The sequence below is a fragment of the Euprymna scolopes genome, chromosome 8 (genome assembly GCF_053919585.1).
Source record: "Euprymna scolopes isolate OS-2025 chromosome 8, ASM5391958v1, whole genome shotgun sequence".
NCBI lineage: Eukaryota > Metazoa > Mollusca > Cephalopoda > Sepiida > Sepiolidae > Euprymna > Euprymna scolopes.
Window position 1 is genome coordinate 140899168 of NC_136489.1, and position 12696 is coordinate 140911863.

Here is a 12696-nt window from a genome sequence, read left to right on the forward strand (position 1 = left end):
CCCACAATCAAACATAACACTGCATCTCACACACACACAATGTCAGTCAAAGACAGGAAATCCCAGTGAGCTGATTGATTGTGGGAATATTTATATATCCTTCTCACACACACATATATATATATATATATATATATATATATATATATATATATTCCACATTTTAAGAGATGCACATGAAAAGGTGTGCATAATTAAATCTTAATTCTGGAAATAATTTGTCACACAAATTGACAAAATGTCAATTTGTGTCTGTGTAAATTAAAAATTTCTCTTGCCAATTTCAGTGACACCCTTTTTCCCATATATGTATACTATGTTTTTTTTGTTTTGTTCTTTTTTAAAACGTCATCCAAGATGATTTGAGGAATGTTTAAACAAGTAAATTTTTTTGTTGTTGAAATGTGTATTACGTTATGTTTTTGATAGCATTTAAGCAAATGACATACATTCAGCCTCCTAATACAACCATTTATATGCTATGTTTATATAGAGCATTAAGTTGTATTAAGTGGCTCCATCTATCCACCTCGTATAATTTATTCTCCCCATTGTTGTACTAGATTCTTTCAAGTCCATCAGAAGATCACAAATCTTATTGAGTTACATTGCCAAATTCACTAAAAGCTTGATTTGTTCGTTGCTGGAATGAAGATGAACCGACCATTGCTGGTTGCATAGATATTCCTGTTTGTAAACCACTGCTTGGCATTCCTGCAGAAGGACCAACCATAGAACCAGATGAATTAGCTTGTGGCATGCCTGAAGGATAAAAAAATGTTTAAGAGTTAGACATTATCTGAATTAACAGATTTTATTGAAGAATTTTATGAGATAAAATCAATCATTTAATATGCATGAAACGTGTTTTGAAATATTTATAAGCAATGTCAGAGTATTTGAATAATTCATGAGGAAATTAGAGAAAGGAGAGAAAAATACCTGTTGAAATAGTTAAGCGAAATAGAGACATAATTGAAAAAAAAAAACAAAAAAAAAAAAACACACACACACACACAGAAAAACTATAAACTTATGATTTATGGAAGATTGGCGTTGCCAGAATGTTTGGAAGTGTATGTTAAGCAAAAAGTGGTAGTAGGCAGGCTCGAATCCGTACTGCGAAGGAGGAAAAGAATGTGAAGAAAAAAAAGTGACGTCTTTGCTGTTGCGTCCATTACCAAACCGGAAGTGGCGAAGGTTTAAATTAAGGCTAGTCATTCAAAAAGACTTTCGAAAATATTGGCAAAAAAAGTGACCCTCCTTGTAGAAAAGTGTCCAGTTGTGGTTGAAAGAATTAATATTTTTAGGCAATTTTTCGATATTTGTCATCCGATGGGTCAAGTTCAAAACCATACTGATCTTGTGAAAATCCGTCGCCTCTGTCGAAAGTTTTAGGCAGACATACAAACATACATTTAAACAGAAAGATGAGATTTATATTATAGATATAACAACTGCAACACATTAAATTCATTTCAAGTTTCAATTCAATTTTCATAATATTTAATATTCCAGCAAATTGTTAGCATTATTATAATAATTTTATATGATCAGCAAAAATTAGCATTACAAGCGCATGCTGTATTTTCATGGACATTGGCAATATTACATACTTAATGTGCTTCAACAAGTCATATCTCTTTTATTTGTGGGTCAATTTTTAAAAGAATTACATTGATGAAAAGAGAATAGACTAAACATTCTGATTATGTTAATTTATTTTGCTTTTATGCTCCAAGTTAAAAATGAAAAAACTGTCAAAAATAATGACAGCAAAAAGGGAAACTGTTTTTTCAATGTTTACATTTCATATGTTACGTTTGGATACACATGCGCGGGGGCAAATTTGATTAGATATGACTGAAATTTTACAGGCTATATAAGCATAGAAGTCCATCTCTACTGGACTTTGATTTATATTATTACGACCACAGGAAGCAAAGTTACGATTGAGCAAAGTTGACGAAGAGTATTTGAAACTTGATAAGATCAATCGGCACATATCATCCATTTCATATAGATAATAATTTATAATATGTAAATATTTGATAATTATTAATTGTGTGGAGATTTCTTTAAAATGTTATCTTTTTATAGAAATTCAAATCTGCTTAACGGGAAAACTGCTCGCTATGCACTTAATGCGCTGACCAGCGCTGAGCTGCCTACAGTCAGGGTATTAATGAGTTTCGTTTGTAGAGACATAATTGAAAAAAAAAAAAAAAAAACACACACACACAGAAAAACTATAAACTTATGATTTATGGAAGATTGGCGTTGCCAGAATGTTTGGAAGTGTATGTTAAGCAAAAAGTGGTAGTAGAAAAAATAGAAAACTCTTTTACTGCTTTCATTTTACTAGACAACTCATTTTTTTATTTTGAGTTTGTCAATCTAAAAAAATGGTTTCAAATTTTATTTGCAAACAATACTGAGCCAAAACTATTTTTTAACGCTTTTAGTACATGTGTTTCTGTTATGGTATTTATAACTTTTTACTTGTACTTAAAGTACAATTGTTTTTTAGTGGTAAAAATATATATAACAAAAAGGTACTTGTGCCCTCATGCTACCATGCTGAAATAATAACATTATTTAGAAACCCATGGGGAGGGAAGGATGTTTTGTTAACTATTCTGTATTTCACCTAACAATTTAATAATAAAAAAAAAGATATGAAACTTAAATTTAACTTGAAAATACTATTTGAAAAAATAGCATGGTAACATAAGTGCATAAGTACCCAAATAAATATTACAAGGCAAGATAAGTTACTCTTTTACCCAGTTGGATAAGTTTTTAGTGTATTTAATTAATGTAAAATGTTTATTTCAGAAAAGTAAGTAGGGTTGAGCATTACACAAGCACAAGGAGCCATGTGGTCTTTGAAATCTCGACAATGATTGAAAAATATACAAAATACTGTTAGAAAACCAGCCAATAAATATCCTCGTGACATTTTTAACTCACTGTCGAGACCATTTTTTCGAATTTGTAAAACACACCAGTTTTTATTAACTGAGGATATCTAAATAATAACAATAATGATAATAATCGTTTCTTCACCTTATATTTTTATAACACTTTATGATATGAAAAAATATATATACATAATGTCTTTGTTTAAATATCTTATAAAATAAAAAAATATGTAATTGTACTTTTAATTAATAATTTCATTTTTTTTTGTTTTTAGATAAATTTTCACAAACATCGCATCTCGGTAAAATAACAGGAGAGAAATCACAAAAAAAGTGTGTGTAGGGTAGGGGGAATTAAAACTCATTATAATGAAATTCTCTATCGAACCAACTAATTTTTAGGTATCATGGAAATAAATGCATAAAAAAAAAACATGTGTCAAGGGTTAGGGTTTTAACATAATATCGGCCCTTGACACGTGTCCATTCTCGCCATTTTTAAAATCACTTTTAATAACAAAATATTTGGTTTCCAAATATAAAAATTAGGCGGTTCAATAAAGAATTTCATTGTGATGCATTTTGTAAATTTTTACCTTAACATTTTTCTTTAAAATAACTACCTTTTAAAGTTTTTGGATATGCTGAAAACGAATATTGCATTTAAATTTTCCGCAAATAAGTAGCTTTCCGGATATTAAGCAATGTCATTTCTTATGTTATTGCTGCTGGCCATCTTGGTACACACGTTTGCGCATAGTTTCTCCAGGTTGTGTTTGCACGCTCGCATATACCAACATGGCCACCAGTGATAACATAAGAAATGATATTGCTTAATATCCGAAAAACTACTTATTTGCAGAAAATTTAAAAGCGATATTCGTTTTCAGCATATCCTAAACACCTTCCTTAAGTTTAAGTTTAAATTTACCGTTTTATTTCTTTGCTTACATCCACAAACAACAGAATAGAAATGATGAATATTACCATCAACTGGTGAATATATAGTTGTTGCTTATCAGGATTCCTGGTACCCTGGTATTGTGGAAGCTAAATTCAAGAATTCATGTAGAGTACGATTTATGGTTACATCTCAGAAAACGGGTATATTTTTGGCCAGATAGAGAAGATTTACAAAATTGAAAATTGGACTGGTCATCTTTTACAGAAATTCAAAATCCATATGAAAAATTTTCTTCGATTTATTTCTGAGATTAATTCAATGGCTACACCCCAGATTAAACTCTCCTTTGATGGGGAGGCAGGTAAATACTTACTCTCAATAAAGCTATATTTAAATACCACTATAATACTTAGTTTTGTTCATGAATAGACACGCACTGTATGATACCATGCACCAGTTTAAAATAATTGAAATTTGTACATTTTAATTTATAATTCATAGCTTATGGTAAAGAGATACATCAGATTTGATTGCATAATCAGAAAGAGCATACAATTTTATATAAGAGTGCCAAGTTTCATGAGAATAGCTTGAAAAATAAATGGTGGCAAAATTTCCTTAAATGTTGAGGTCCGTAATTTAGTCCACTTTTTCTAAAGAAAAATGTCCATGGAAAAGCATAAATCTTGGCACTTAAAATTCTCATAACTTTTGAACTACTAATGGTATTTGCATAATTCAAACGATTTTAAATATCTTTTATATAACTCTTTTTATGCAAGCTCATAAAATAACAATTATCTAAAAAGAAAAAAATCAACTTGTAATGTTACAAAAATGATAGTTACATTATTTGTGTGTAAAAAAAAAAAACATTAAGTATTATTTTTTTTTATCAAATACCTGGTGTACTCAAATTAAGACTTCCCATCCTTTGGTTTAGTCCAGTTGAAGAGTTAATTCCAGATTGTGTTGGAGTTTTAAACTGCCCTGCACTTTGTTGACCACTAGGTATTCCTAATAAAAATGAAAACAGAAAAAGCAAAATATTAAAAAAAAAAGAAAGCAAAGAAAAAAAATATCACAATCAAGATAATTGCAAAAAAAAAAAAACCCCAACAAAAACAAAAATAAACCTGTTTCTAAAATTAAATGTTAATTGGTTTTAGAAAAAATACAAAAACACAGAATGCATCTTGTAGTTATGCCAAAAATATCTACAAAAAATAGAATGTGTATGCATGTGAACACACTTCTTAACCTATATACTCAACAAAGTTTTGATCTACAGACTTGAGATTTGGTATATAGGGTATTCAGACATGTGGAAATCATTTTCAGCAGTTTTCATCCGGAAAAAAAAGGCTGCTAAGTGGTCAAAATTGAAAAAATTGGTTCTTGTGAGTCATCGGATTGTTATCTGCTTGTCAACTGTTTCACCAATGCACGTGCACGGCCATGAAACATGAACAGCTTCTTTATGTTAAGAATAAGTAGGTTTGAAAACACTTTGTAAATATTATGTCAAGCTGGTCTAATGGTTATCATACTTAACTCACTGTCTTTAGGTTTTGGTTTTGATCTCAGCTTGAATAAAATTTTTTTTTTACTTATAAGAAATGTTATGTTATTTGAAAGAACATAATACTCGCATGAACAGGTCTTCAGTTTCTTTTTGTTTTTTACTTCATTTTTTTGTTTTTAAAGGAATTTAACATTACATTTAACACTGGGCAATGCCGGGTACATCTAGTCTATATATCTATAAAATTGAGAATGTGTGCGTGAGGGCACTTCTCAACCTATATACTCGACAAATATTGGATTTACAGACTTGAAATTTAAGATAGGAAATTCAGGCATGTTGAAAACTTTAATTGGTTTTCGTCTAGGGCTGCTAAGTAGTCAACATTGAAAAATATGCATGAATCATCTTATTTTTATCTGTCAACTGTTTCGCAAGATTTGCAAATATAATCAATGAAAAAATAAGAAATACATATAAACCCATTTCAAGCACTGAAAAAAATCTCTAAACTTGGACTCATTATTTACGACAAAAAATTTGGTGATTGTGCATAAAGGCAGAGTCTAACTTTCAAACACACTGGCAGATGGCGTCTGCATCTGTCAGTTGAGGTATGAAAGCACAAAAGGATACGAAATCGATACAATTTTCAAATATATTTTATGTATTTTTTTCACCTTCTTTAAATTAAAATATATAAACTTTTTTCAATAAATTTTTTTCATCGAATCTTTTCAAATAATTATGTTTAGTGGATACTTCCGCGCTTATATTAATATTTTTTCAAACATATTTACGTTTTGGTTTTTGTTTTATTTGAAACCATAGCAGCAAGTTTTAGTCTTCCCTCTATCAAGGCCAGTAGGTTTTGGGAAAATATCAGATATTTTGTAATTCATATGCAAAATTAGGTAAACAAATGATATAATTGAAACATTTTATGACTGTAAAAAAATGCCAAAAATAGGTTCTGGATGATCCTTTTAATGTGCAACCTTCAGGGCAAATGTCACATAGCCCACTAAACAATTCAGGTTATTACTTTTCAACGAGCTTTCATTTCTTAAATTCTGATCAGTAATCGCTGAGATTTGGAACTTATAAAATTGCCAAAAAAGGTAGTATATATATTATCTTTTTCTTATATCGTGACATGTTCAAGCTCTAGATGAAATCATGGTTACTGTTCTCCATTAGGGTAGGTTGATTTGCAATTTTTTTCAGCACTGGTGATGGTAGTTGCGATTTAATGATACCAAAAATTAGATTCCTATCTTGAACAGAAACTTGAGCATTTAATTTTAAAAATTGTGTGGAAAAATGCGGAGAAATCTTTCATTTTCATAGCATTTTACACAACACTGACTTTGAAATTTCACTTTTTTTAAAAATAAAAATTTCAATTAAAATTGATATATTTATATGAAATGCATTGGAAGAAAAATAAATACATGAATTATATAATTATGAATCACAACTAGCAAAATATCACAACTTTTACTGCATTGATTAAACAAAAAATGTAAAAAGAAGGCTAATAAGCAACTAAGTCTTTAAATTTCCCAATTCCAAAAGATATATAAAGATGTATTATACAATATAACAACTTGATACAGAACCATGTATTTTAATTTTATATTAAACGCAATAATAAAAACTATGTTATAATAGAACTAAATTGTTCTGTGTAATTTCCTTTCGGGGGGAAAATGAAGGTCTATTTTGGTGGCACAATGACTTTGTAATAAATAATGTATTTATGTCTTGCTTCCTACCCATATACAATTTGTGAAGCTTCTGTTAAGTTAGGAAGTTCTAGTTTAGTTCCTTTCCCAGACGATTTTTCAAGTTTTTCACTTGTAAAACACTTTCTAACTCCAGTTTGAGAAAAATCAATCAGATTTGACCAGTGTGTGGCTGCAAATTTTTTTTGAGGTTGCTAACTATTTCTTGACCCCCCCCCAATTATTTGAAAACACTTATTTTTTATATTTTTGTGATGTAATATGAATATAACCACAGCCACCAAGATATAGAAGGCCTATAACTGAAAAATGCCTGCAGGCACTGTAGGTAAGATTTGTCAAATTGTTACTGTCGATACATGACAACATTTTAAAAAAGAGCATTAAAACATATTAAAAAAGAAAAGAAAGGCACCCAATTCGATTAACAATGAAACTGAACTTTATTCAATATAAAATATAAATATTATCTATGTAAAATTACTTAATTTGAAAGCAATATACAATCTAATACTGATAAAACTGAATTATGAATTTAGGGAACAAACAAAACAAAAATAATTCTTGGTCTTCAAGACAAGATCACAGTGTAGTAGTATCTGTTCACCTTTTCTGTCCTCGGCCGGTGGAGGAGAAATCCTTCATGACTGAGACAATTTTTATTTTTGTTCCTATCCAGAGTGCCCCTTATTAGAGAGTTGGGTTTTCTCCCACAAGTTGATGCTGAAATTACTTTAAATACAGAAATTACATTTAAAGTTTTGGTTTTGTTCTTCTATGTCCATTTTCTCCCATGTTTTTCATCAAAATTTCATCAGTTACATGGTTAGGAATCCTATACTCCGTTATAGTTTTCATTTTCATATCAGTGCTTGAATACAGAAATGAAGTTCACATACCCACTAAAAGGCAATCATACCATAATGTGAACATTGGTTAAAAACTCAGAAAATATAGTAAACATATATGATATTAAATCAGGGTCATGGTGAAGTTGGGAGGGGACATTATTATTATTTCACTAACTAGGAGTTGTCTCACAGGCCATGTGGTATTCGTTGGAGACCGCATGACAATAAGTCTCCTCAGATTTCCAATGTTCTCCACTTGTGCAGATGATTGCATGTTATCACAACAGCTGTTTGCTATTGATTTGTTGTTGGCATCAGCCATTGGTGTTTCTTGGGGTTTGGGTGACAAAATCCCTGTAAACGTATGCGCAAAAGGTTTTCTTTGGTTTATTTAATCATGAAAACTTTTTTGCAGGTACTATTTGAGGCCAAAAAGGTCGAGGGAGGACATTATTTGAATATGTATAAAAAAATAATTTAGCAAAAATTTAAAAATCTTTAGTGGAGAAAATAATAAAAAAATTAAAATGAAATAAAATAAAAACAAGCACAAAATAAAAGTATGCATCAAATTTACCCCCAAAAAATGAAAAATTTGTTTTAAATAAATACACACACGCTTAAAAAAAAGGCTGAGATATATACAAAGTGAAAGAAAACGCTTTCAGGGAGCAATCATTAAATAAAAGCACAGGTTACGCAGGGTTCATGTTCCTCGTCATTCATAGGATAAAACACAAGAAAATATGTTAACTAAAATTTAATGTACTCTTTATTTTTTAGTTCCTATCAAAATTTTAATTAAAACTGATTAGTTAATGGGCAAAGAATTTCCTATTCCATTTCCCAGTTCAGTCATGTAAATTATTTACAGTTGAAATGTTATAAAACAAACAAACTTTAAGTTTGAAATATTTTTCAAAGAAATAAATTACGTCCGGTGAATTCCTAAATCGTTTTGGTTAAATAAAAAAATAAAAATAAAAAAACTGTTGTGAAAAATGTTTCTAATTTTAAAAGATTTGAAAATACTCAAAAGTTTTATTTATTATTAAAAGAATGGACAAATATATTCTCATATAAAAATTGTTTCTTTTGCAGTTTAAAAAACTAATTAAATGAAATATTCGATTTTCTTCGATAGACATGTAAGAAAATTTCGAAAACAGGTTCACTTACTGCTTAATTTGTTAGATTAAAATTATCCAAATGAATGTGCAATTATATAATTGTCCAAATTAATGTGCAATTATATAATCATCCAAATTAATGTGCAAATGAAGTATTGTTCTTTCTCTTTAGAAAAAAAATGTTTAAATTGCCAAGGGGCAACGAAAAATATATTTTATGGCTGTTAGCGTGTAAGGGGCAATGGAAAATATTTTTTATGGCTATTAGTGTGTAAGGGGCAATGGAAAATATTTTTTATGGCTATTAGCATGGTCACATGATTGAACACAATAAACTTTAGGCACCGTATACCTACATGATCTTGTAATGACGTCACGCTGTCATGTTCATTGGCCTGTACTTATTCTCGGTGGCCTTCATAAAACTGACTATTGTTTGGGTAAATTGAGAAAACTAATAAAATTTAATAGCTAACTATTTAATTTCCTTATGGGCAAAATTGTTTGAATGCCCTCTTCTTTCACATCCAATTCATCTGAAAATATAACATTGATGATACATCGATGTTATATTATATATCCGGAAGTATTTTGCGCATACGCTTACAGGTACTATATTTTGAACTGGATTTCACTTAACTGTTGTTTTGTTCTCATATAAAAAATGTACTGTTGTTGGTTTTGATCTCAAACCAACTAACTGCACACACTTGGATGATAAATTTGACCAGAATATTTAATTTATCAGTGTTGGTCCATAAATGCATAATGTTAGCCATCTTGCTTGATTCAAGGGCCCAATTTTCTAAGCTGCATATCTTGGGTTAATTCTTGGGAAATGTCAACAGCATATTCAAAAAGTAGCCTCTGGTCTTCATTTAAATCACTTGTTTCTTCTGCTGTCAGATAATGATGATCGAGATGGACACTAATGTTTTTAGAATTCTACTTGAGGCAAATCTTGATAATTATTCATACAAAGTTTCCCGAAAGGACCAGTAAATGTTGTTAGGCTTCTTGTTCCATCAATCAATTTAAAAATTGCTCTAAATGGCAGTTCTTCTAGTAAAATCTGAAAATTGCAAAATTTGCATGTTTGAGCCAGAATACATAATAAATACCAATATTTTATTTTCCACAAAAAAGGAACATAATTGCAGGTGAACCTATAGAATTAATTTTACCTCCTTGTTAGGAGAACAAATGCAGACTATGTGCCTTGTTTGACAATTTTCTGTCTTGCACTTTACTGCAAAGTCTTCACATCTCAAAATAGGAAATTTACAGCTACAAGAAAATATATCAAACAGTCTGTCTAGCTGCTCCTCCTTTCTTTTCACTTTGATTGCTGCAAGAGATTTCCTGTCAATCTGTTTGGCCCTCTTATAGCAAAATATATTGACCTTTTGCCCTATATAACGTTCCCTTAACAAGGGCAATTGTGGATTAACTGCTTGCCAAATACTAATTAATTCCTTAGCAATTAACTTAGAAATCTCACTATTTTTTTAAGTGGGTATAACTATTTTCGAGGAAATATACTAAACTAGATGACATGTGAAGTTGCGAGTGCTATTTCATCCAAACGACAAGGTGGACTAGCAAATCTTTGTGAACCATGGGTTAAAACTGAACGTTGTGCTTTTACTGACATTTTAATCTGAAAAGTAAAATAAATAAATGAAAGGAAACTGTTTTAGGCTACCTTCCAGTTTCATATGTAAAAAAGTAAGTACTAGTTATGGTAAGAAATAATGAAAAATTTTGTAGAGTTGAATTAAATGAATTGAAGAGAGAGGACCAGACCAAATCAGAGCATAGTAGTGTTTAGTTTAGACATTTTTTTAGTAGACTTTAGCTCCTTTGATAACATGAATTTATCCATAAAGAGATTCAATCTTGCTGTAGCTGTGCCATTTTAAACGAGTGTTTAGTGTTTAGAGTTTGAAAAACCAGTGCTTGTGCAACTATGTTACCATGCTATTTTTAATAGTATTTTCAAGTTAAATTTAATTTTTACGCTATTATTTTTGTTTATTAAATTGTTAGAATAGTTACAACACACCCTTCGATCCTCCACATGTTAAGAATGGCTTTCTAAATAATGAAGTTGTTTTAGTACAATATGCAGTGCATCTATAGGTGTATCAGAATTTTTGGGGAATTTTTGACACCTCTAACACAAAACTGCCAATAAAATATAAAAAACTCGTAAGTTCTCTTTTTAGAGTGGATTGTTTATTTTCTGTATGGAATATACTTCCAAAATAAACTTGTTTAAAAAATAATAGAAATATTTTTTTTTAAAAACACTGTTTACAAAGTGCCGGTGCACGTTCAACCAGCTATTTTTTTTGCATATGAAATCAATTGAATTTTACGAGTGAAATTTTTTTCAATTTTAAACTTTAAAAATCTATCAAAATTTTTCTATTAGTTTTACGATATTTTCAGGGTCAATGTGAAATTTTATGCTCTTTCCAATAAACCGAATATAATATTTTGGACAAACGTTTTTTTTTAAAATTTACCCCTCCCCCATTTTGAAATGTTTATTAAAATTTAAATAATTAATTTATGTACCAAAGTTCTATATATCACAAAGATAAAAGATCAATAAATAAAATATTCTAATTTAAAACAAAAAAAAAAAGTGTTTTTTTGAAATTTACCTGTAAAGTTTAAAGTGTAAAACCATTTTTTTTTAAACCACGTTGATTTTTATCTTTTTTAAATGACAGCTTATGTTATGCTTATATCATCAAGTAAATACTGGACGCTGACGGCAATTTTTTTCTATTTCATTCAATGTCTTCTTTTTTTAGATATTAAAAAAAAATAATCACTCGATAAAGTAGAAATAAGATATAATAATCAAAAACTTGTGTATTTCATTAAGAGAATTAAAAAATAATAATCGGTGACTGGATTTTTTGTTTAACGGAAAAAACTTATAAGTGAATGTGTGCTTTTTTTGTTGAGGCCCAAAAATACTAATCGCAATAAAAAGACATTAATTCTGGCATTTATAAGTCACCGTAAGATAATCTCGAAAAAAAATCAGAGACTTCTCTCCCTTTATTTGAACAGTCAATAAATCTGAGTTTGTGTTTTTTTTTTAGAATCCTTGTTTAAAAAAATATTTTATTTAAAAAGGATATGAAATATAAGTATAAATGTGGATAAATTCTTAATGAACAATGGAAGTACTCATTAAATAGAATTTTTTTATAGGTAAGTGATTTTTTGGAATTTATATATACTTTTTATAATCGAACTAAGTAAAATTTAATTGATTTTCTTTAAATCTTTTTTAAAGAAAACCGATTTAAAAAACATATTGCATAATTTGCTATTAAACTTGTTATTTTTTAAAAATTTGGTCTGCTCCTTTAATTGAAAAAAAAATTAGGGTTTGAATTACATTTTTCAAGTAGTTATAAGCTTCGAAAGATAGTAAGTTGATTTATTTAAGTTTATATACGGCATTTTTAATGGCCGATTCTGATACACCTAGTGCATCTATATTATTGTGTTAAAAGATGCACAAGTACCGAAAAACTTTTAAAGCAATTTCCTTATTTACTCGTGTGACGGGACACCGGACGATGCCG

The 12696-nt window shown here is 29.4% G+C and overlaps 1 protein-coding gene across 7 annotated transcripts in view; it reads right to left on the reverse strand.

Moving 5' to 3' along the window:
- Positions 1–312: 312 nt before the first annotated feature.
- The window catches only part of LOC145283792 (clathrin interactor 1-like), a 546043-nt gene continuing 533659 nt past the window's right edge, over positions 313–12696 (reverse strand). For 6 of the 7 annotated variants that reach the window (XM_080132871.1, XM_080132868.1, XM_080132872.1 and 3 more), the window contains 2 exons: positions 4732–4845; positions 320–762 (listed from right to left, as the gene is read on the reverse strand). In XM_080132871.1, the coding sequence (XP_079988997.1) occupies positions 596–762; positions 4732–4845 (281 nt within the window). In that variant the 3' untranslated portion in view covers positions 320–595. Of the gene's footprint in view, positions 763–4731; positions 4846–12696 lie in introns of all 7 variants that reach the window. The other variant, XM_080132873.1, reaches the window with a different exon arrangement.